The sequence below is a fragment of the Sceloporus occidentalis genome, unplaced genomic scaffold (assembly GCF_023333645.1).
Source record: "Sceloporus occidentalis isolate IW3139 unplaced genomic scaffold, rSceOcc1.0.p SCAF_2, whole genome shotgun sequence".
Lineage (NCBI taxonomy): Eukaryota > Metazoa > Chordata > Lepidosauria > Squamata > Phrynosomatidae > Sceloporus > Sceloporus occidentalis.
In genome coordinates, this window is record NW_028316982.1 from 73843273 (window position 1) to 73870000 (window position 26728).

At 37.4% G+C, this 26728-nt stretch overlaps 1 protein-coding gene across 2 annotated transcripts in view; it reads right to left on the minus strand.

The window, feature by feature from the left end:
* PDZD8 (PDZ domain containing 8) overlaps positions 1-26728 on the minus strand; it is a 71669-nt gene that overhangs the window by 38212 nt on the left and 6729 nt on the right. For both annotated transcript variants that reach the window (XR_016280058.1, XM_089510017.1), the window contains exons 3-4: positions 7161-7283; positions 2004-2106 (exon numbers count right to left, since the gene is read on the minus strand). Coding sequence is in view for 1 of the 2 variants with exons in the window: in XM_089510017.1 (XP_089366143.1) it covers positions 2004-2106; positions 7161-7283 (226 nt within the window). In the remaining variant the exon portion in view is untranslated. The remainder of the gene's footprint in view (positions 1-2003; positions 2107-7160; positions 7284-26728) is intronic.

Consider the following 26728-nt stretch of genomic DNA (forward strand, 5'->3'; position numbering starts at 1 on the left):
AAAAGAATCCAAGTCCTTCCATTAACAACTTGATCCAATTTAAATATTCAGATAACTTAAGTTCTGTTGAGACCACAGCACTTATATCATCATAATGGTTTGGGAATAGGGTTTTTTGGGTTAAAAAAAATACTCTAGCTTAAAATGCAGTTTTGTCTTTCCTGGTACTCTAACTCACTGATTTCTATGCATCAGTCTGGTTATATGAATAGCAATACTGCCCTCTAGAGTTTAAAGTTATTCAAATATAAAAAAGAAACACATAAACATATACCAGTTGGAAAACATTCAGCTCAATTATGAATGGATGGCAAAATTCATCTGGCAGGAATCTAGCACAAATTTATCTATCAGACTACCATCATTTTGTTAATATATTTCATATAAAGATATACAAATGAACTATCCCAATCATTACACCAATCATGACTGCTAGATTTATTAGTTCTCCTACACTTTCTCCCATGATCTCTCGTAGAAGGCATTTCCTCTCAAACCACTCCTTTGATGTGGGACACAGAGCGACTGGCGTAAGACCACTAAATGACTTTTTTGGCCACATGGGGATATGAACTCAGGTCTCCTGAGGTTATTGCTGGGTCTCCAGATACAACAGTAACATGCTTTAACAAGCAAGCTTACAATAAATATCACCTGCAGAAACTAAATGAGAAACTAGCAAATAATAAAACTGCTTTGGCTGCTTTGGATCAGGTATGTTATTATAACAGGGAATTTTAACAGTATTATAGGAAAATAAGTACCAAATGACTAACAGGGTTTCTTTAACTGAAGTGTGAGCTAGTTTTTAAAATGCATTTATTTTAAGCCACACACATATTTCAACATTTAATTAGCTGGTAAATCTAGAGTCAGCCAAGTAAATTGTGTAAGTGTTTGATATCTATAAAAGTAACATCTGTATCAAATCAGAAGGAAAATAGTCTACAATCTCATTAGCCTGGGATTAACCGTTCTAATTTAGTCTGAAATACTGAAAGAAAAAAATACAGAAACATTTATGTTAATCCTCTCCCTCTAACAAAATAGATAAATAACCCAGATGTGGGTGTTTAATTCAAAACATCTCTTCACTGAGCAACTATATTTTTGCAATACTTTATATATTTATGTTGCTCAGTCCTAATTTTCATGTAGCTAAAGAACAAATATTTCCCATATTTATATCAGAAACTAGAAGAATGACAGAATACTATGGTAAACTTTTCCAATCTGTAAACTGAACTTCTACAGAACAACTTCATTTGACAACTGTCATATCAAATATTTACGAATGAATGAAAGCTGTTGACTACATTTTTCAAGGCCAAAAAAGTTACATCATGATTTATCCCCAGGTTTTGCTCCCTGCTTGGCATAGTTGTACAGCTACACAGAAATCAACATGGGGCAATATGTAAAACTCTTACACCACTCTCAGTTCTCCATGTATGAACTGTTACACAAAATGGAAGACTTGTATCACTGTCCTTTTCTTAACACTGCTTCCTTCCGTTGGATTCTTGACTATTTCTTAAAATTGGAGGTCATGTAACTTGTAGTCTGAGGTCCCAAGGAGCAAAACAATAACCACCAAGCATACATACAAGAAAACTGTAAGAGCTTTTCCTTTTGTCTAATGTCTGACACAAGACATGACCAGATATGTTTCTATGAGAATGATGCTGGTCCTCTCCAGAAAGAAAGACAGAAAACATACATACGTGTGTGTGTGTGTATGTGTGTGTGTGTATCTAAATAGAGCTATTTACATATGCTACACTTATGGTACCCTTGAACTGACTAAGTTAAAGATGACACAAATATTTCAAGAGGATATTCTTCAGGCTGTAGATGTTGGTCATATTTTATAAACTTCTGAGGACAAGAAGTGAGTACTTCTTTTTGACTGTACTTGTGGGTAAGGTATTATTTATTTAAATGAAATGAGGAAAGACATGGTCCAGTAAATGAGAATATAAAACAGAATATATGCAGTTTACCGTCTTGATAAAACTTCTTTGTTTTTCTTCCCAAACATTCTCACTCAGTTCAAATGTGCAATGAATAGTTACTTCCCTCTCATAGGATCCAAAAATAAGTAATCTGAAATACAAACATATTAATAATTTTAACATTCAATAACTGTTACTATTACTATTTATAATTGGTCTATACAGTAACTTTAAGTGTATTTGCTCATATTCAGATAAATATACAGACATGTGCATGGAGTTTCACAGTGCAAAACTGTAACATCAGAAGTGTAATAAAGCATTTGCACCCTCTAGTGGGAAAAGACAACAAATAAATCTGTTCTGATCCAGAGTTTCTCCAGTTCCCCAAGGGGGCAAGCAAGATTTTCTAGTGCCACTCTAACTCCCCAAACTGGGAATTAAACCTCTTCAGTCTTTCAACTGGTGAAAGACAGAGGAGTTATTCCTGTAGTATCAGAGGCATTCAGGAAGGAGCAAGATGTCACACAACTTTCTGAGAGTCTCAAATATTGAAAGTGACATAATGGAAAACCCATTTGGATATATGTGAGATTTTCCCTGATGCAAACAGGCTTTGTGCTATGTATTTCCAAAGTCAGCGCAATATGAAAAAGAGTCCATAATCTTTTAAATTCAGAAAGTCAGTGACTCCTGTTGATGCAGTGCTTTCATTCCAGCATAATACATCCTTGCCCCGTGGCCTTACTTGTCAACCTTAACCTGTTGCTTCAAACGCTTCATCTTGGCTTAAATGATGTTTTATCATATAATGGATTATTTTTAAAAGTGTATTGTCTAATTTTACATGCTAGTCATTTTTCTAACTATATATTTAGCTATCATACCCACACTGTCTTTATATTAGTAACATCCACATAAAGAACGATTGAAAAATACCATAGTCAAGGTCCTGCTGGAGTGCTACACTGGTGTAACTACAATGGTGTAAACAATGATAACAGGAGGAAAAAGGCCATGGATACAGCAGTGGCAAAAGCATGCAAACAAATTCATCACCAGGAAGGGAGGGCTATTGGCTCTGAATAGCTAATTTCTCTAATGCCTGACTTCTGGGTGGATTGTCACACCCAGTGTAATCTGGGAAACTTGCCTTGTAAAGTTACTTGTGATGACTTTGTCTCTCCTTGCCAACATTGGCAGGTTACACACCACCATTTAGTACGCGCGCTGCGCGTCTTAGGGTTAGGAAGGGGAGTGTTAGGGTTAGGAAGGTTCTCACCTTCCTAACTGCCCCTCTCCCTAGGACGTGCAGAACGTGCTGCCATATTTACGTCTTGGATGCACAGTGTCCAGACGTGGCGTGGCGGAAGTGACGCCGCGAGTGCACACCTTGTGGCGCCACTTCCAGGGGCCAAAAGGGAGCGCCATTTTGGCGCTCCTTTTTAGCAGCGCCGGGCAGCCTCGCGGTCTGGCCGCTGGGGCTTCTCGGCATAGCTAATGGAGCTGGCGCCAGACCGCCCGCTTTTGGGCGGTCTGTAACGCGCGACTGCATGTCCCTGGAAAAAATACAGTTGCTAGCATAATGGATCTTCTGGCCTGTTCATAGGAAATGCAATACATTGATCCAAGCCACCTTCATGAAAAACATGTCTTTACTTTTCCTACTACACCAAGCTCAATTTATTGGTGCAGTTACACCTACTGTGATCAACATAATCCAGAATCAGTCTCCTATACATTTTGGTGGGCAAATCTGTGAGGCTAACTTTGGTCTGTTTGTGAACTTTCATTTCTCTTTTTCAAAATGTATTTTGAAACAGAAGTCTTTCATTCCTCCAGTTTCTTTGCAATGTATGGTAATATGCAGTATTCCAAAATCACATCCACATTTCTCTATATGTGGCCCTCTATTTGACGTTGGATTGTTATTCCATTCACTGATCAGCCTATGTAATGGTGTGGAATGATGGAAGTTGCAGTCCAAAAATATATAGAGGGACACATCTCCCATTCCTGCCATGTCATTTAACAATTTTTAGAAATCATTACTACAAAACAATTACCTATGAAATGGAGAAAAAGTTTTCTTAAATAAATTATATTATCTTGACTTGAGCAAACATGCAAACATCTACTCAGAAACAAACAAAACAGCAAACCTTACTTAACAGTAATCCTTACTTACATGTATGTATGCTTGAGACAGGAAAGTTAAATTCTTTTAGTTCTGTCAATATACATCTATATAATAATGGATATTTAATATAGGCATAAAGGCAAATATCAATCTGCTAGGGATTTTATATTTGAGCATACTCCTTCCTGGACATAAGTATTAATCAATTGATAAAAAAACAACTTTTGATATGCAATGTCTTTTGATCTGCTTTAAAATCAGAGAAGAATCACCATCTGATCCTCATTATTCACCATTCAAAATATCATATTATCACATATTATTATTTTATCATTCAAAATATCATATTATTACTATGACTAAGGTAAAAACCTATATACAGATTGTAAGGTTAGCTAGTTTAAACCAAACGAGTTTTAAAAAACCACACCTATTTCTTAAAAATTGTTTACAGTGGATCCTTGTTATACGCTGGGGTTTGGTTCCAAGATCCCCCGTGTATAACAAAATCCATGTATGCTCAAGTCCCATTAAGTATAATGACATAGCAAAATGGTGTCCCTAATAAAAAATGGAACATCAAAGTAAATTTATACTCTTTTGGAACATTTTCAAACCGTGTATGCTTAAATCCGTGTATAAAAAATCCATGTATAAGAAGGGCCGACTGTATTCAATATATATCTATGGCCAGAAGCAGATGAGCTAAATAACATGGCTTCCCAGTGCATTTGGGCATAGTGTTTAGATGACGCAAGCTCCGAACACAGCAGGAAACCAGACTGATGACACATATTTAGAAAAGAACCAGGCCAAAAAGAAGTGGGAAATTCCACTCCTTTTTAGTGGCCCGGTTTAGGATTGCTGAGACAGCCTGGATCAGGGCTATGCTAATGCAGTTGGCATGGCCCAGCGCAGTTTTTTCAGCCTATCTGTTTTGGGTCTATGGCTATTATCTCTATTTTCCAATCTTGTTACTGGAACAATAATGACTGGATGATAACAGTTTATTGACAGAGTCAGTGTTGTTGTGAGCCGCTTTGATTGTCTTGTCACAGAAAAACAGGATACAAATAAAAGTTTTATTTATTATTTATTTCTTTTTAATCACCTTATTTTATAGTGGAAGAAATGCCATTTCGAAACAAATTCTTCAATTAACTTAAATTTCCTTAAGTTAATTGACCAAAAAACAAAACAACTTACTTTAAAAGAACACTTTTTTAAACAACAATTCTTATTTAAGCTAGTGGCCATAACATCTGAAAGGCCCCTAAACTAGTATTTTTTTCAAAGTGTTTAATGCCAATGCTAATGCTTAACTTCTTTTTTGCATCGGAGGAAGCAGACTGAAGTCTATGAAAGCTCATGCTACCAGTTTCTTTCTTCCCATTAGGGCCGAAACACACAGCCTAGTTAAGCTGGCTTCGTGCCGGCTTGGGGGCATGGTGTTTAGACACACCATGTCGCCAAGCCAGACAAAAGCCGAGCCGGCATTTACACACTGGCCAGATTTTATTCAGCTTGGGGGGGTGGCGTTTAGACGCCACTTGCCCTAGAGCCAGCAAAAAGCCAGCTCTAGAGGCAAAGGGGAGGCTTTTTTCCCCACCCCAAATAGGAGCAGATTTTTCTGCTCCTATTTGGGGTGGAAGCTGACTGGATTGGGGTCACACATCTGTTTGCCATGGCCCCAATCCAGCCTAAAAGGGGTGGCTCCAAACCGCCCCTATTTGGCCATCTGTTTTGGCCGTTAGTCTCAAAGGTGCTAGAATATTCCTTTGTATACTGATTTTCCAAACTAACAGTTATGTCTTTGAATTCTTCTTGTGTGTTTCTCTGAAAAGTGCTTTTACATTTTTCTATGAAAACTTGTTCAAAGTTAAGGAATACGTAGGACTAATGCTTAACAATAAGTTACTTTTATTTTCATCTATCTCTGAGAGTACTTTGTATGTTTTATTAGGTATAGTCTACATATATTCAGATTTAATAGGAAAAATAAGCAGTAAAAATTGTTGTTTTAATGAATGACATAAATCATATCAAAGCCTAATAACACTGGATTGTTAATGTTAGAAAACTTTAAAATATGGTTGATCAAGCTTATTAATACATAAAACAATGTTTCATAGTTTGAATATAATAAGCAGGATTCAATTTTTTACTACACCATTAATGCAAAAAACTGGTTTAAAAAAAGACCAAAAAAACCCCAAAACAACAAACACCAGTTTGAACACCCCCCCAATTCTTTTTTTCCCAATTCTGACAACTTGTGTTTTTCAGATCGATATCAAGCTTGCCCACTTACATCTGAAATGTATTTGGCTGTGCATTTATTAACATTCTATAATGAAACTTTGTAAAATTAAAGGTAGGATATAGGAGCAACTGTTGAAGAACGGAAAGCTGATAAGCTATGGAATATTATCTAAGAATGGAAGTGCAAGGTAAAAAACTAAAATATAACAGGGCAATATTTAATCCTTACTATTACTGTTTGTTATTTTAATATTTTTATCTTGTGCATTTTAATGTTTTTGAGGGTTGGTAAAACATTTTTAATTTACTTTCCTATACAAACGTCTGCTTTATGTTTGTCACTGAAAGTACATGGATGCCACTCCTATACAAACTTAAGTTGCAGCAAGTCTCACTGAAAAGAGCAAGACTTGCTTCTTATACTGTAAACATGGATAGGATTTTATTGTTAATATTCAAAAACAAGCAGTGATACATTCAAGTTCTTTGTATGGCATTGATACTTCCCAGTTTCACCAAGGAAAAGAAAAGGTTACTATTGCTTTGCAGTGCACTTCAAAATGATACAAGACTAGAATAAAAATGTGCTGTACTGTTCCTTCAGTACAGTGAAGTAAGTATAAGTACAGTGAAACTATACACTGGGCTTATTCTAATTGAAATGAACTCATTTTAAAGAAAAATTAGATGCACTTGTGTATCCTTGTGTATATTAGCTTTACCTTTAAGAATTACAACCCCAACCCACAGTCATGATTAAAGAAACAAATAAACAAAAAGTAGAAAAAGTACCAAGGACCTACCTTGTACATTCTATTAAAGAAACTTTCAACCGTCCTTCTGTTAATGAAAAATCTTGTATATTGAGGCCCCGATCTCTATATTCTTCAGGGGGCACAACTTGAAATGGAAAAAACGGCTTGAACCTAATCAAAGAGATAAATAAGCATCACTATTTTGGTGCTGTGATTATTTTATCAGCTCAGCCAACAAATAAGACAATGATATGAAACAACTACAAAATTACAAGTACAACAAAACAGAGTAGAGTTCAAGGGTGAGGAGCAGAAAAAAAGAAAAGGAAATCTTTTGCAATGTTCTGATCTGCCTTTGCACAAGTTAGTTCTATGGGAGGCATTCACACCAACATAATGATCTAGTTTCTACATGTCAAGGATGTGACTCCTGGGAAACCACAAGGTGTAATGGCCTAATAGCAGCAAATATTTGGGCCTCTTGCATGCATGAAGGACTTAGGCACAGGAATCATGAGGAAAAAATGGCATGCATCTCCCAATGAATCATCAGAGATTACAGAAATGTTTCAATAATAAGTCCTATTCATTCAATGAGTCTGCTCTGATAGTGTCTAATAACTAGATTTATCTCAAGAAAGTATAGAGACTAGAAAACAACAGGCACTTTATACTTGCACCCTTGAAGCAATAAATGGACTTATGTGTTCATATTTCTATGCAAATTGCAAGCAGAATAAACCAGCATTTTGTATGTTTTAAAAAATCTATTATAATTAGTTCTGCTAGGACCTGAGAAATACTTGTGCCACATGCTTTAGTATCGCATCTTCGGTGTCATGAGGAATCAATACTCTGATCTCAGTTACTCCAAGAACTCTAACAGCCTGACTACTGCTGTTGTGTGATTTCAAGTTGTTTCTGACTTATGGAGAATTTAAGGAAAAGCTATCATGGGATTTTCCTGACAATTTGTTTAGAGGGAGGTTGGCCCTTGCCATCCTCTAAGGCTGAGAGTATGTGACTTGTCTAAGGCAACCCAGTGGGTTTCCATAGCTGACCAAGGAATCCAAACCCTGGCCTCCAGAGTCAGTCCAAGACTCAAACTATACTACACTGGCTAAGTGACTACAATATTTCTCAAAGATCTAGAGCCCATCACAGTATGTGAATTTTTTTAGAATAAGTTGTTGTGTGCCATAAAGTCATTTCTGACTTATAGTAACTCCAAGGCAAACCTATCATGAAGTTTTCTGGGGCTCAGTGTGTGTGCCCAAGGTCATCTAGTGGGTTTTATGGCCAAGTGGGTAATCCAATTCTAGTCTCCAGAGTCATAGTCAAACTGCTACACCACACTGGCTCTCTAGGAGGTTATCTTTATAGAAATGGGAAAGTATTCCATTATAGAAATGGGAAACTAGCTAATAGAATTAGTGGGCACTGAAAAAGAAAATAATAGCTCTAAAACTGTATTTTCAAAAGCAAGTTCTATGAAAAATTAAAGAACGCAGGATTCTTAATATAGTTATTTTGCATTTAAAATCCAACCTCTGTCATACACTGGATGAACTTCCTTAATAGTGACAGCATTGAAACTACCATACATCCTTTTAATGAAATCTCTCTTAACACATTCTAATCTCAACTGTCTCTGTCAGTGTCATATCACTCATATCACCATCTCACGCCTGTACTTTCACTGACCTTTAAGGGGATATCAAATGACATGACTGTGGAACAAACCCTTATGACAAGAATGAGAACAAATCTACATACACCGTTTCTTCAAAAATAATTTGTACTGGAAATAAATCTAATAGTTACTCACAGTATTTTTCTTCTCATATTTATATCTTATTACTATAGTTCATGCTATGGATGTCAACAATGCCCCAGTCACATAAGATATGTGGCCATTGTCATGCAATTTGCATGAGGCTAGCTTTGATAACTGTCCAAACAGCCCTATCCGTTGCAGAGCTGCAGGATGTGGAATGCCAAGAACAAATTACTGTAGTTTACTGCTTCACAATCACACTGGTCTGCAATAGAGAGGTAATGCTGTTTGAATAGCAGTCTGAACCTATTCAAATAGCAACTTATGTAACCTTGTCAAGATATAGCAATGTATACTATTGCTGTGTAAACTGAGTGGACAGCATAGAATTTGACACATTCTTTCAATATGGAATTTCCAGTAATGAACTCTCATCCTGATGAGGCAGCTTTTGAATTTAATATACAGCAACTTGCAGACTTTCCATAATTAAAATATATATTTCCTCAAGAAAAGAAGAAAGCTTTAGACAAACCCATTTCCTAGCCAGAAAAAAAAAGCAAAACCTGTTTTGCAACTAAATTTAGCTGAATTGTGTTGCTTAAATACTTTGCATAGACTTGTTCCAAAAATATATTGTTCACTCTTTTCAGGAAGACACCTAGAGGTATGATGACCTGGGGAAAACCAAAAGCATCTTTTTTTGAAGAACAAAAAAATTTCCCCTTCCAGGAATTTTTTTTCCAGGGAAACAAACAGAAATTTGGGGAATGGAGAAAAAAATACTGCTGAAATCATTTCTAGAGTGTATAAATTCAACACCCAAATCCAGGATGCATTCCGCATGGAGTGGGTGCTTCCATCTTTATAAAAGGAGCATATAGGGAGGCCTTCAACACTTGAGTACTACTACTTTAGTAATAAGTGTAACTACTTTATTTCATTAATTAAAGACATTATCACAGTAGCCTCGTCTCACAGCAATTGTGTTATGAGAGGGAACAGAAACATACCACTTTGAAAGCATTTCTTATCACACCTCTATAAGAACAGAAGTGTGATAAGAAATGTTTTCAAAGTGGCATGTTTCTGTTTCCCTCTGTAATGCAACAGTAATATGTCTGAACTGCTTGGAAAACCCAATCCCCGGGTGTGGTAAGCCTCCACTTCAATTCTGGCATTGCAGCAGTCAGTGCCATGAGGGGGCCTGATTCCCCCTCTTTTCCCCCACTCTCTCACTCCCTGTTCCAGAGCAGGCCAACTCCTTGCCCGCTGGTTTATTTATTTTCAATTTTTCTGTATTTGCATAAATATGGCAAAAACAATAAAACAATAAAAATATTTTCATTTTTATCATTTTCTTGTAAGTATGCAAACACAGGCAAGTTAAAAACAAACAACCCCCCCCCCCCCAAACAAGCATGGCAGGCAAGTTAACCCCCCCCCCCCCAAACAAGCATGGAGTTAGCCTGCTTTGGAATAGCAAGTTGGAGAGGGAGAGAGGAGGAGAATCAAGCCCCATCCTGCCACATGACTGCTGTAATGCTGGAAATGAAGTGAAGAGGCTTTTCATAGCAATAGCAGCTTCATTGATATACCGCTTCATACTGAATTTAAGAATTCTCTAAGCAGTTTACAACTGTACGCTAATTGTCCCAACAAGCTGGGCACTCATTTTAGTGACCTTGGAAGATGATGCAAGCCTGAGTCGTGCTTGAGCCTTGGCTAGAATTGAACTTGCAACCTTATGGTGTTGAGTGAGTGCTTGCAGTACAGGTATTTAACCACTGCGCCACCATGGCTCCCTTGCATACTACAATACCTGTGCTAAAATAGTGAGATCGAGTGTTCATTGATGGGTTTTGCCTGTCAATGAAATGGTGCAGTATAGTAACAGAGCAGCAGAGGACAGACACAACATTGTCTGATAATTACTGGGCAAAGACGCATGTATCCTGTTAAAATTCTGCTTTTTAGTCTTATTTGGTAAAGTCCTAGAAAACTGCTGATTTCTCCTCTCAGTTCCCCCTGCTTTTCTAATAGCAAAACCTAAAATAAATGTGTTTAGGTAGTACAGGGTACAGCAGTTTGCAGTGGTCCTTTTAATACACTCTCAAATACACAGAGTATCATTTTACATTTTTAGATTTCCTGACTATGTTAAATAGTACCATTATATATATGGCAGGTTATTAATGAAGCATTTCAAATTATTAAAGCAGTAAACTAAGTTCAGGTTTAATAGGAATGTTAGTATGTATTTAATTCACATGCGCGCCGATTTCTGGTTTGTTTGTTTTTTCTGGGCATGGAGACTCCTGAGTAATCCCCACCCCACCTGGGTCTTCAAAATTTGGAGAAGATTAGTGTCTTTAAGCATAGGTAAGCAATCTAAGCACATTTCTTCAATATTTTCTGTTTCTGGAAACTTTTCTACTTTTTTGCTATCCAAGCTTTCAGCCCACCTCTCCAGTATGGTTATGTCACTTGTGCTTTACTTAATAGTCTGGCAAGATGTGGCTTCATCCTTTCTTTATCTCAGTTGTATAACATACACCTAGGGAAGACCAGCAGCTTCATAACTATATTCATAAGCTCTAATAGGTCCCAGAAACAATTAACATAATTATAATTAACATTATATCCTATTGGACAGCACAGGGCATGCCACATGGGTCATTTGTTGTACAGGGTTGATCAGACTCCTAAGAAGTCAAGCAAATATCCAAAAAGTGAGGAAAAGAGGAAGGGAGAGAACAATTCCATACAGGATACTTATAGTTGTATAGACTAGATGAGTACTGGAAGATACTGTGTATCAGTGTCCCATACTATGGACTCCAGCTTCATTTACCCAACAGTCTTATCTTTTTTTCTTTTATCTATTGCTCTGCAATCTAGACATAAATGTGTTAAGCTATCAACACTTCTGGTTATGTAAAGATAGTTTATGAACACAGTTAATTAAAAAATATATATATAATTGTCTCCAACACTAAAATTTGCTATAATGTTATTTATTTAAAATATTGCACCTATTCACCAGACTGCCAACACATAAATTCCATGTAAAATGCAGCAATTGCACTTACAAAAGACCTGGGATTGCAGGACAGCTTTTGTTTAATGCTCAAACTTTGCAACTACTTTTCACTCCTGCTGTTTAGTTTGTAGCTATTTGTTTTCATTTACGGTAGGGGGAAGATTGATCCTCTTCATGTTTATTTAGAAGCGAATCCCACTAAATTTAATTTAGCTTTCAGAGCAATCTTACAAATGTCTACTCAGAAGTAAATTACTTTCCATAACGTTTCCTAAAATGTAAGTGGCTATAATATTGCAATTTTATTTTCTTATTAATTGTAGTTGCTACCATAAATTAATTGCAGAACCTAATCAGTTAATTTTCTATTTTATGTGAAATACTATGATTAGACAAACCAGCATAGCATCTTCAATATATCTGTTATTCTTAGTTAATACAAAATTTAAGCTGTTTGCCATCACACTTGTGAGATTAAATTTTCTTGTTCATACTCTACTCACAGAACAACTTCAGGTTTTTTTAATATCTTTTTCCAGACTCTCAACATATATCTGAAAAAATTGTAAACAGCTGAATTATTTAAAATACACCATGGGTAAAAAAAACTGAGATCACTTTGATTTCAACTCAACAATAAACTCAATAATATTCCAACAGGACATTATTAATCAGGTTTCTTTAATACTGTCTTGGAAAGGTAACAAAGATTTTATTTGCAGTCCAATCTAACATTTCAGAATCTACCATCTAACTGACACAAAAACACCAACCAAATGATAATTTGTTTAAAAAAACAATGTGAAAAATCATAACACTGAGAACAATGTTCTATTATTGAACTTTCTTCACTGCCCTTAAGATTCTGATGTCAAATATGATAAGAGTAGTAGAATCAATCGCTGTCAGAATCCCTGCCTCAACTATAATTATTAAAAGAACAAAAGTCTTTTTGGGTTCTGTATTTGACAAATCTATCCAAAGTACCAATATCCCACTCCTCAACTAAAAAGGTTCACAGAGCAGCTTACAAATTGTTGACTGACAGTTCCCTGCTCTCAGGCTCACAACCTAAGAAAGACATGACACATAAGAAATAGGGAATGGAAGTCGGGAGGAGATTAAGTCCAGCAGATATTGGCTGGTCTTCTCCATCTCTGAGACCAGAGCAGTGGCTGTTTCACCCGTTCATTTCCAAATTATTTCCTTAGACCTTTGTCTCTATCACCTGCTTTTCTCTTTGGCTCATATCACTCTGCTTTCCTTGAGCTATGTCCTTGGGCTCACTGCCTATTCTCTAGGGGACTTCCTCCCAGTCACCTTTCCAGTCCTTAGCCCATGACATGTAGCTTCTCTTTTTCAAAGACACATCACCTATGCTAGTCAAAATCAGAGTTCCCAAGTGCAACAAAAAAATAAATGCGTGTTTCTCTTTTATGTAACAGACTAATGTCCTTATTATATACCCAACTCTTAGCACTGATTTAGCTGTGTTAAGCAGATTAGATATCTAATGGATGAACTGGCAAGACCTTGAATTAGAAAACACAGCAGCTGTTAGGTTTTTTTTAATACTACTGAGGTAGAAATATATTTTCAACCAACCAGGTGTAAAAGGTGAGATAAAAGCAGAAATCAGTGCCTATGCTGCAAGATGCTTTTTGGCATCTGCAGAAATAAAGCATGGCAAGTGAGGAACTACTGAGAAAGAGATGGCATAAACTAGAATGAAGGCTTTGGAAGAGAAAGAGGGGAATAAAGAGGCCACAAGATGTCCCACAGTGACTTGAAAGTGGCCGGAAATCAACTCCCAATTATATATGTATGTATGTAATACAGTATCAAGCATACCTAACCATTTTAATAGGGTGTATATTTGTAATAGTTTTCTGTCTCCAAAGAGACAGAGATTCAATCTTGCCACCATACTCAGTGCATTAGACAAGGAATTGATTACCTGGTTTATGCTACAGAAGAAATAAAATGTGTATGAAGAAAAAAATTCTTCCTAGAAATTCATTTTAAGAGACCCACCCTCTTCAGACTGCGTTCTCACTATTTAGCCAGCATGTAACTAATCACACTGAAGTTGTAAAGTGAACTTTCAAGTATTTTTTTTTACTCTATGTTGTTGAACATTCTCTCAAAAGAGTTGCTTCTTTACCCTCAAATAGGATTTCTGAACAGATACATAAGTGGCATTATAATCTTCATTTCCCCATGACCTTCCCCAGAGAATTCAAATATATACATTCGTCCCTCTATATCCGTGGATTCTTTATCTATTCAACCATCCACAGCTTGAAAATATTCCAAAACAAATATAAATTCCAAAAAGCAAACCTTAATTTTGCTATTTTACATAAGGGAAACCATTCTAATAAACCACTTTATTTAATGGAGGTTGAGCAACCATGGAGGCCCCTGGCACCAAACGCCAGCAAATACCAAGGGCCCACTGTACTGAAAAGACACAATTTCATAGAAAAGTCTTAAAAACATGTCATTAATGAATACTCATCTCCCCAGGAACAACCAGATTCTGTCAAGTGCTATCTCATGTACAATGGAAAGATCTGCCAATTGCATCACCCACACCTCATGATCAACTGCATAAAAAACTGCTAAAAGATACAAATCAAAGGATGTTGTTCTGAGTAAAGAAGACTTAAGACCTCACACTGAATCTACAAAGTGAGCTTTACTTTTTTGATTTTGATTTTGATTTTTTTGGGAGGAGGGGAATTAGTGAGTCAGTGTGGCGTAACAGTTTGATTATTGGACTAAGACTCTAGGAAACCAGGGTTTGAATCCCTGCTCAGACATGGAAATCCACTGGGTGACCTTGGGCATGTCACAGCCTCAGAGGAAGTCAATAGCAAACCTCCTCTGAATAAATCTTGTCAAGAAAACCATGTGACAGGGTTGCCTTACAGTCGCTGTAAGTCAGAAATGACTTGAAGTCACACAACAACAACAGCAACAGCAACCAGTCCCACCATCATCCCAGGCTCATTTGGTGAAGACATGAGAGAGAGCCTTCTCCCACCCTTTGGAACACCTAGGTTTGCACCCTCTCTGCAAGCCTTTCACTGGCAAGCAAAACTTTTATTTTAAAGCAGACTGTAATTTTGCCCAGGGAGGCTTCTTACTGGGATATCTGCTTCAGTATGCCCTTAATGGGCTTATATTTTTAACTTAGTATTTTTAAGGATTTTATATTTTTGACTTGCTATATTACTATAGTGTTTTTAATTGTGTTTTAAAATGGGACTGTGTTGATGCTGTTGTTGCTGTTTTTACAAACCAACAAAGATCCCTACCAAAAAAACCCAGATGCAAGAACAAAAAAACCAAACTAAAGGGTTCTATCAAAGAAAATAATGTGTGTAAAATATAACCCACTTCCAATTACCAAAAGACACCTCTGTACAGAAATAAAGGATAAAATAAACACTGGAGTAGAGTCCAGTATAATTTCTAATTATACTGGACTCTCTACTCCAGTGTTTATTTTATCCTTTGTTGCTGTTTTTAAGCATCTTTTGTGAGCCACCTTGAGTCCAATTTGGGAGAAAAGTGGAATATAAATAAATTAAGTAAATAAATAAAATAATTATGCTGCCATTAGTATTAGGAAACTGCTGACCTGAGAATCTATGGAGATCACTTTCCAATTATTTCTACTTTGAATTAGCTTTTTCACCACTTCAAAATTGTAGTTATTCTCCACCTTCCCATCACAGCTTTTCAGCATTCTAAAACATTAAATTCCACATTCCTAGAGGACAGAGGTTCAATACAGATAAAAGCAAATGCAGGATTACCCCACACATTAAGGTTTTTTTTACTAGTAAGTAAACAAGTGTCAGCAAAGGGGAAAAAAGCATCAGTTGCATACAGCGAAGGCACTCAGTTTTACCTATGAGTACCAAAATAAAGATAGCTTGAGTTGGAATCCTATGGTATTTGGAAGGATATCCAGATTGTTTGGATCCCCACCCCCACAAAGTAAGAGATAAGTCCAATAAAGCCAGCCTATGTACAACTGCAAGAAAAATAGTTCTTGCCTCACTGGCATAAGAGTTCTGTGGAATAGTTCACAAACCTCACAATAGGTTTGCCTTAGGGCCACCATAAGTCTGAAACAGCTTGAAGGCACACAACTACGGGCCCATTCACATTACAAAAAAAATCGGTTCTGAAACCGATTCAATCACGTGAAGTTCCTACTCACCCCGAATCTCACACAAGCGAATCCGGGGCTTGCACACCCGTTCCGTGTTAAATGGCCCCTAGCGCGGTGTTTTTGAAATCGGCGCAAATACCGTTTCTTTTGGAAAACCCCGGGTCCTGGGAATGAGAACTTGGCCTCGATCACGATCAAGGCAAATTGAGGGAGGGATTTAGGTCAGAGGGTGGGCAAAGGGCAAGGCATTTCCTCCCCTCATCGGAGGGGAGGGGGAGGAGGAAAGAGCCCTGGGAAGAAGAGAGCAAGGGAAGGCATTCTTTAGGAGCCTCTTTTCCCTGCATCCCCTGCCCAAAGCCCTCTGTCGCTGGGCATTCCTTCCCTTGCAGGAGGAAAAAATTCAGGTCACGAACGGAGCTCATGTCAGGCAACCCCCCCCCTTTTCAAATTCAAACAATTTTTTTTTGAGCAAATATGCGCATTGAATACATTATGTTTGCATTCCAGAGGCAGATGGAGCTGGGCTTGCACTTTATATCCTTGGATCTCCTTGCCTTCTGCAGAGGGGGAAGCTACAAATGTTGCAAACAATCAATGTTACATTTTTAACAATTTTTTTGGAGCAAATATGCGCATTGAATACATTATGTTTGTATTCCAGAGGCAGATGGAGCTGGGCTTGCACTTTATATCCTTGGATCTCCTTGCCTTCTGCAGAGGGGGAAGCTACAAATGTTGCAAACAATCAATGTTACATTTTTAACAATTTTTTTGGAGCAAATATGCGCATGGTTTGTCTTCTTGAGCAGATACAGCAAGGGAAGCAAAGGGAAAGCTAATGTTGCTTTTAAAAGCATAAAAAAAATGCATGGCAATCCCATCCTTTGCCTGGGACAGGGGCAGATCTGACCCCAAAGCCCACAGGTTTATAAAAAAAGAGAGAGAGAGAGAGGCATCTCTCTCCCTGCTTCAGCCGCTGAAACCCCTGTGCCTGGCTCTTTAAAAAGGGAGGACACTTTCCCCGATGCCCTGCAAACGTCACCATGACGATAGCTTGATTGGCAGCAGCCACCTCGCCAGCAGACACAGAATGCATTCGATTTCTAATTTGCAGGTCAAAATGCATTCGATTTCAAATTTGTAGTGGGCACTTGCTAACAGAGCGATTCGGGGGAGGGGCATCCGGATCAGCCCAGTTCCTTCCAGGTCTTTTAGACCAGTATGAATGGGGCCTAGAATACAACAGCTAAATATTGTAAGCCATCATTTCAGAACCACTTCCTTGACATGTGTTCCTGTGAGTGAGGGTGGATTCAGAAGCAGTGATGGGGGCAACAGAAGTCAAACCACCCCTTTGACAACTCAGTTTTTGACATACCACTGTTTCGACAGATCTAAATTATAGCCATGTACCACCCTTTCGATCCCTGGTTTACTTTTTCAACCACTGATGTTGTTTTTCTGTCTCTCTCAGTCTACTCAGTGCCATTTAATGTTCAGTCTTGCATCTGCAAGCCAAAATAATAATAATAATAATAATAATAATAATAATAATAATAATGGGTTCTACTTTGCAACCAGTTCCACTTTGGAACAGTGCCCTGATCCCTTGATCCCTAACCCATCAAAACTGACCTATAAGAAGTATGACAAGGATGCCCACCATGTTTGGGGACCCCCCACCCAAGAGTTTCAAATTAAAAAGTTTTTGAAAACTTCTAGTGGAAGGGAAAACATTTCCACCATGTTTTTTGGGGGGAGGGGGGAGTGAACTGTGCTAATGTAGCCCCTGGAAAAGCTTTGATTTGGAACAGAAAGTGAACAAGTGAATGTTTGGAGATATCTTGGGGCAAAAAAAAAAAAAAAAAAAATCGTGAGAGTGGTTTTAAATCTGAGTTGAAGACCCCCCTGTTCATGGAAGCGTTCCCAGGCATTGTGTGAATATTTATCTAATATTTGATTAGATAGTGGATGTTGATGCTAATTGTTGCCTGCTTTTAAAAACTAATTCTATTTTATATTATTACCTATTGTTTGTATGTATTTTGTGGATTGTACGCCATTGGCAGGTTTTATATTTTTATTGATTTGATTATTTATATGTAAAGTGATGTGTACATTTACAGCGCTATAGAAATAAACTATAATAATAATAATAATAATAATAATAATAACAACAACATAAAACCTAGATTATAGTCTTTATGGGGAAAAATTGCAATATTTCAAACTATTTATGGTTTGGGGTACATAAAGGAGAAATACGTCAGAAGTGTGGATGGTGTGGGAAACATGCAGTTTTTCTTCTTTACAATATTAGAACTCAGGATCATTCAGTGAACCATAATGGCCAGAGGAGGACCAGCAAAAGAATTAATTTCTTTTTACAGTAACAGCCATTAGCCATAATGGCTACAGAGGCAACTTCCAGTTTAGAAGCAATGTACCACTCAGTACCAATTGCTAGAGATTTGCTTTGTTGTTTTTGTTGTTACTGTGTCCTTTCAAGTCATTTCTGATTCATCATGACCCTGAGGTGAACCCATCACAGGGTTTTCAGTGAGCTGAGAGTGTGTGACTCACCCAAGGTCACCCAGGGGGTTTCCATGACCAAGTGAGGAATCGAACCCGGGTCTCTACAGCTGTCGTCTAATGCTCAGATCACTATACTATGCTGGTTCTCACAGGGATCAGATACAGAGGACTACTGATTTCATTTCCTACTTGTGAAATTTCCAAGGCAATCGGTTGTCCACTGTAAAGGAAAGAAAGGCAGACTGAACTAAACCTTTAGTCTGATTTAGCAGGGCTGTACCTATGCTCTAATTCCTTCCTTCCACACCTAGCATAATTATCAACAACCAGCGGTTTATTGTAGAAAAACTTGTAACAGTATGCCATAAATCAGAAACTGAAGACACTGATAGAATATCTCCCAAGTAATGTTAAAATATGTTTTTAACCAGCACTTACATATCTATGACAAGAAACTGCTACACATGAAACAAAGGCATTCCCTTTGAGTGCCATGTTACTAAACATGCAAATTCCCAAAACAGGTTTGAGGATGTAAAACCTTTAAAACAACAGATAGTCACCACAGAGAACAAAATGCCCCAATTTAAATAATTTTTAGTGTCAGTATGCATATTTATACATGATTCCTGGGTACCATGTTTAACTGTTAATTAATTTTTCCTTGGGCAAATTACTTAGCATTTGATTCAGTTCTTAATAAATTACAGTCAATAAAACCCACACAAAATATGCTTGAAGACAATTTCGTAGGACTGACTAGCTAGGGAACAGAATGCAAAATCAAATACATAGTCAATAGATCATTCTAAGATCTTTATCCATAACCCACTTACAATAGTATACGTCTATGAGGCAGACTCCATGTATGTCAAAGGCGTGTTACAGACGCGCCTATAGTACATCCCCAGAACGTACTAGGGTTAGGAAGGGGCGTCACTTCCTGACGCCCCTAACCCTAGTACGCATTGGGTACGTACAAAATGGCGGCGCCCTTCCACATGGGCGCCGCCATCTTGACGTAGCAGACGCATAGCATCCGCACGTCGCGTCCCAGAAGTGACGCCATGAGTGTGCGACTAGCACCTCACGGTGCCACTTCTGGGGCACAAAAAGAACCGCCATTTTCGGGCTTCTTTTTGCCGTGCCCGGGAACCGTGCAGTTTGGCCACTGCGGTTCCCAGACGCAACAACCGGCAGCGCCAGCAGACCGCCGCTTTCAGGCGGTCTGTAACGCGCCAAAGTTGATTTAAATAATCCCTAGGACAGTTGAGACATGCTATACTAATTATACTAATCTGTCCCTCAAAACAGGTTTCTTAAAAATAATGCATGGCATAGTTGCATTTTTCCTCAGCATTCTCCACTGGTTTCACACACAGTGTGCAGGCACTTGCATACATGCATATGTAATAGTTAGCTTCTCATCCCTAAACCAGCGTATCTCAGACTATTTGAGGTGGAGGGAAGAACAAGTTTTTTCCCCAAGATACCAGAGACTGGTACCGTATTTGTGCCAACTGGCTACAACTGATGTTTTTTTGTTTTTCAGGAAACTTGTCAAGGACCAGCACCAGCTAGAGAATTCATTCTACCAGAATTTCCTAACAGACTCCAATAGCATATTTCAAAAACAGTCACTTTTCACTGTCGTTGCTGGTTTGTTTCAACTTCACTTTCTCCATTTAAGAACCTATTTAAAGTAGAGTAACTGTCATACTACTTTACTCAATGTTAACTAATCTGTAAATAGCTGCCTATTATTGCTCCCTATATTCCTGGATCATATACTGTACGTTTGTAGCAAGTCCTATTCTCTAACATGTCAAAATACTCAACTTCTATTTCTTCAGACTACAGAAGATACCATAAACGTTCCTTCACAAAGAGAATCAGATGTCCTAATCTAGCCTTCCTCCAGTCATGCTATCTGTAAAAGAGGTGTTCCCAAGAAATCAGTCAGCAAATGCTATAGATACAATTTATAATTCTGCACCTTCAGATCAATTCCAATTTATAGCAACCCTATCAAGCAGTTTCCTTAGGAATATTCAGAGGTGACTAGCCATTGCCTTTCTCTAAGGCTGAGAAAGTGAGACGTGTGCAAGATTATCCATGAGTCTTCATGACTGAGTGGTGATTCAATCCCTCCTCTTCCAGAGTCAACCTCTCTACACCATAATGATTCTGTATACATACAGCACTTATGAAACATGCAGATACCAATCATCACTTTAGAAGAGGATTCCCTCATCCTTAAAGATTTTAATCAGGCAACCAACCTATATATTATTAAAGTAACTCAGAATCAGTCATGTTCAGACTTACTTTTCATGTTTTAAATATGTTTTAAGTGTTTTAACTGTTTTAATCATGTTCTTTTAATAATATTGTTGTTTAATTTTTTTAACTTTTGTAAAGTAAAGTTTTACCTCAATCTTTTTAAATTATTATAAGATGCCATGAATCTCATTCTGTGGGAAAAACCAAATATAAATCAAATAAATAAATAAATCCAGGCCAAATAAGGGATAAAATTAACAGAACATGATGCATATAAGAAACAAAGGTACATTTTAGCTTTATAATGTCAGTATTTTTAGAGACTGAAAGTATCAGATTAGTCTTAATATTTTATATGAATTATTTGTGATAGTGTACCAAATTCTTTTTCTTCTAAGGAAAGACAAGTTTTTAAACTAAAAAGGCACACACCAAGCACAACTGAAACCAATTCTGGAAAGAACTTGAATTTCCAGGTTTACCCTCAAATTTGAAGATTTAAAACCTAGATAAATTTCAAGTTTACATTAGACATGGACCTGCTAATGAAACAGAGCGCATCAGTACAGTAGTAGCAGTTGGCTTATTAAAACTTGAGAAAGTATCTAGGGAGCTATCTTGCCAAATAAGACTGACAAAGGACAAATTACAGAAAATCAGTGTTAACCTTGCAACAGTGGACATCATTAAGAAAAACTCTAGCATTAATATATAGAATTACCACAGGTCTGTATTGTGCTCAGTAACAATTATTCAGAGATTAAATCTCAAGTTAGGAGCGAAAATGTCTACTCTTCAAAATCAGAAGAAAGAAAGAAAAACAGTTACAAAAGAAGCCATGTTCACTTTGTCTACTACATTCTTTAATTTACATTCTAGCCAAAAGACAATGCAACAATAGAGATTAAAGTGGAAAACCCTCTAGGATTCTCTACTCTGGTTTGGGTTCTCTGTACTCAAAGGTTAGAGCTTTAAAGAAAAAACAATCACTCAAACTGCAGTCCTAACCACTTATACATGTTTACTTCAAAGTAAGATCCTTCAAGAAAAGCAGGAAAAACTTCTTAAGATTACCATAGAAATAGTTTATTTCATGTTTGCCTTAAGTGACTATCTGATGAATAAAGGTCACATTTTACACTGTTATTTTAAGAATTCCTGACTAGTTATGTAACAGATGTGCCTCAAGTTTAAAAGACACCTTCACAGTGATTTAGTTTCAGTTTATGTTTGCTAAAGTTTCCTTCATTCAGAAGATCTGCCAACTTCTAAGCTCCTAGCAATTACTCAAGATAGTTTACACATTTTCCCTCTGAAGATATAACAAAATTTAAAAGTTATTCACCAATGAGCAACTTGTAAAGCAGGAATGAGAATCATTCATCATGCCAGATGATGTTGGACTAAAGTCCCCAGCACAGCCAATGGTAAAGAATGTTGCAATTTGTAATCCAACCACCCCTCAAGACACTTTCAGCATATCTCTTCTGTCATGTTATAAACCACTCTATAAACTGAACTTTTTAAAAATGGGACAGCATCTTCCTTGATATGTCAAATGCCTAAGATACATAATGATGCACTACAAGTAAACTAAATAGAGGATAAAACAGTACCTCTTACCCAAAAATCATTACGGTGGGCCTTTGGTATCTGCTGGAGTTTGGTTCCACAACCCCTTATGAATATCAAATTCCATGGGTGCTGAAGTTGTTATATACAAGATTTGCAATATAGTAAAATGATGTCCCTTATATAAAATAGCAAAAACAAAGTTTGCTTGGATATGGAGGGCTGACTGTATTACTTGTTAGACAGAAGTGAGTGAACTTCAGTCTTGTGCAATTAATTTTTGTTTTTACAAGTAATACAAAGACTCAAGAAGTCGAAGGAAACGAAGGTGTAGCTAAACTGTGTTAAAATAAAAATGCACTGCTGCTAGAAAACTTTTTAAAATATGTTTTACTGGATCAGACCAAGGGTCCACCCATCAATTCTTTGCGACAATATCAGGAACAGCAAGAATTAATGTCAGGTTAGACTCCCTTCTGACACGCCTTGCTCTAGGAAATGGATAGGTAGAGGGAGAAAACTTTACAGCTGAGATCTTGAAGGCCAGCACTATTACAGCAGCATAGGCCCCAACCGAAGGATCTAAAAAGCCATGGGTATGGCAGCAGCAACCAGAAGGCAGAGAAAGCTGTCAGCACCTCTGCAGCATATTTCCACAGTGTTTGACTTCTGCAAGGGTCTTCAAAGTTAATGGTGCTCTAGGAAGGCTGCCTTGGAAAATCACCAGTACAAAGGCAATTTCAAGCCTTCTCTGAGCACCTTTAGACATACTGTGGAAACAAGTTGCTTGAAAGCTGGTATCGTCTTTTCCAGATGGTGATGGAGATGGTTTTATCTGCCTTCCGCAATACTGCTGCTATACAACCTTGAACAAAATGAACTATGATAGCATAATGGAACATTACACTGACACAGTGTACCCACAGAATTCCATCCTACATGTGCTTTATGTGTGAACAAAAGAGAAACAAATTCCTTAAGGTCAGTAGGCACCTCATGCTACTTGAATACACGGGAAAGTAGACACTGACAACATATAATACTAAGAGGGACCCAACAGTGGTCCCTCCACATTCGCTGGGGTTAGGGGTGAAGGACCCCCATGAGTGTGAAAACAACACAAATAAGAAAAACACTATTCTTTTTACCTGAGAGAACACCTCTCTAGGAATCTCCAGGCCCTCCAGTGCAATTCTATGGTCAACATCTGCTGGAAGTTGATGACAGAATCATGCTAGAGGATCTACAAATTCCTAGAGAAGTGCTATCTCTAGGTTCTCCGGCACAACTCCATAGTCAGCTTCCTGCTGTAGGGCCTAGAAATTCCTAGAGAGAACATATTAATCAAAACCACAAATAATCAAATCCACAAAGTTAAAGTAGCAAATGTGGAGGGCCAACTGTATTTTTTAAGAAGAAACCACAAAACTCAAAAGTCTAACAGTCCTTTTACATACATTTTAAGAACCAAGAGCATGAGATACACATGTGCATGCATTAAAGTGTTTGGGCACACACAAAGGAATGATACATTTTTACTTCTGGTAGTAGTTTTTCACTACTCATGAGACTATCCTCTAGACTACTTCCAATTCAAAGCAAAAAAATCCTGGGGCAGATTAAAGACTAAGAATTGTTGTTTGGCATAAGCCTCTGTGGACTCCAGTTCACACATCACGAAAGCTTATGCCAAATGAAAGTTTAGTCTTTAAGACTTCCTAAGATTCTTTACTGCTGTTTCTGTGGCAACAGGCTAACACAACTACTCCTTCAAAACTAGTCTTCAAGAGGGCTTTCAAGGGAACACAGAGAACTATTCCCATGATAAAAAAATACAAATCTTAAGTACAGAACACTGCAAATGGTTGCTATGATGTATCATAACACCAACAACAGTGAGTCAAATGCACTGAAGTAATCCTTACAATGCATTGCTTTTTTTAAAAAAAATGTGAAAACAAAGACATAATATGATTCACCAGATTTAAAAAAAATCAAAGCAAAAATCAGTGAAAATGTTATGTATAAGAGAAACAGAATGCAAAAATAATAATATCAACTTTTCCTCATTTTTATCCAAAGGGCCTGTTGTTACTCAATTATTAAACCAGGGTAGAAATACAAAACTCTTGGTATGCTGGAAAGGGGATTATTACACAGCTATCTCCCATATTACACAGCTGCAATTACACAGCTATCACTCATATCCAAGTACAGGAAGGGAACAAAATATAAAAACATTAAATGAAAACTATTTGTTTTTGGTACTGTCTGTCAAAGCCCCAGGGAGAGAGGAATATAAGTGAGAATGAAGCATTCAGGAAGAGGAAAAATCATCTTCTCACTCATACTCTTACACTATTTTCCTCCCATTCCTAACACCCTACAGCAAAACAGAAAGCTGGGAGAACGTGGAAGCTACCTTGCCTCCAACAAGAAAGGTAGTCAGTACTGCCTGAAATCATCAGAAAAAGTATACAGCCCACCAGAAATTTTTTACTGGCTCATCAATCTTATATATTCACTTCTACAACACAAAGGGGGGGGGGGACAGGATCAAAACTTGTAAGAATGTGTCAGTTAACTTCCTACATTCTAGGAATTTTTGCACTTCTCAAAATGTTCATAGGAGATGCAGAGCTCAGTGAGCAAATGTAGATCTAGTATAAAAAGATAAGCAAGAAGTAAGTCTTTTCATAACAAAAATAAAACCTGACACTTAACTACGCAAATGCCTTGTAGTGTGCAATCAAAACAACCACTGTTTTACCCAGTTGCACACCATAAAGCCCTTCCATGCTTTCTAAGTGAGAGATGTAAGCTTAGCTTTTGCCAGCAAGACTTAACCCATAACAAACTGAAGAAGCCTCCCACTCCCACAGACACTCAGGCTGCTTGAAATCATTTCCCAATGCTAAGGAAAATGGAGAAAAGATATTCAGTACTATGCCTGAACATTTTGTTTATTTGTTTGTTTCAGACTTTGTGCCCAATATTAACTATTACTTCAATATGAAAACACCTGTCTTCCTGACACTATATCAACATATTTGTTACAATAAATAAATTAGAAAAAAGTACTTGAGTTTTAGGAATGCAAGCCTTTTCAGCGTGTTTGTGTGTCTTAGCTCAAAAACTTCCTGCTTATCACACTACACTGTTACAAGGCTTTATTCCACTTAAACTGCCATGGCAACATCCAATGGTATCCTGGGATATGCAGTTTAGGAAGGGTCATTTAGAATTCTCAGCCAGAGCGTTCTTGGGACTCACTAAACTACAAACCCCAGAATGCCACAGGATGTTCCGATAGTGGCTTAAGTGGAATACAGCATTGTAACAATTTAGTGTGATAAGGACGTTTCTTGCTATATCCCAGATAAGCTTTCAGAACCTAGTAGAGATCATAAGTTTTAGGAAGGCATTTGGTATATGATTTTAACTTGCTATTTTAAATCTGTCACTGTTTTGTGAATAATTTAAACATTTTGGCTGCTACTGTGTCATTATCATTACTGTTGTTAGCTTTCTTGAATTCCTAGGAGAAAACTTGGGATACTGTAAATAAACACAAACCTGAAAATTGTTTGTCTCATATTATGTTATGACCTAATGCTCACAGTCTCATATTATGTCTCATATTATGTTATAAACTAATGTTAACAATTTGATTGATCAATGGTGAAAGTCAAGAAAGAAAGGAAGAAATCACCTTTCAGTAGAGGCTTATAGGTGAAGTAGGCCTTTCAGTGATTAATGGCACAATTTTACACACATCTATTTAGAAGTCTCACTAAATTTAACAGGTCTTACTCCCAAATACATTCCATAAGACAGCTGACCCAGTGTACAAAATTTAACTATGAGTGACAAATGACTAAGTACTATTTGAGTACATGGGCATAACTCTAGTATCATTGTTCAACAGTCCTGGTAGCACAAAGACAACTTCCTCTGAGTTATCTATAAGCTAAGAATGCAGATCCTGTGACCCTCCAGAAACTGTTAGGCTTCTCAGTCCACTTTCCAATCCACTTGCCATACTAGCTAGGGCTAGACATTAGAACTCAATATTTGGAGGGCAACAGGTTCTACATGTGCCTTAAGCAATGGAAGCTCTACAGAAGGTCAATATGAATGCAAAGAAAGCATCTATAATTTCCTTAAAGTGCTCTGTGGTTCACAGAGTAAAAAGGGATAATTTTTTCACTATGCTT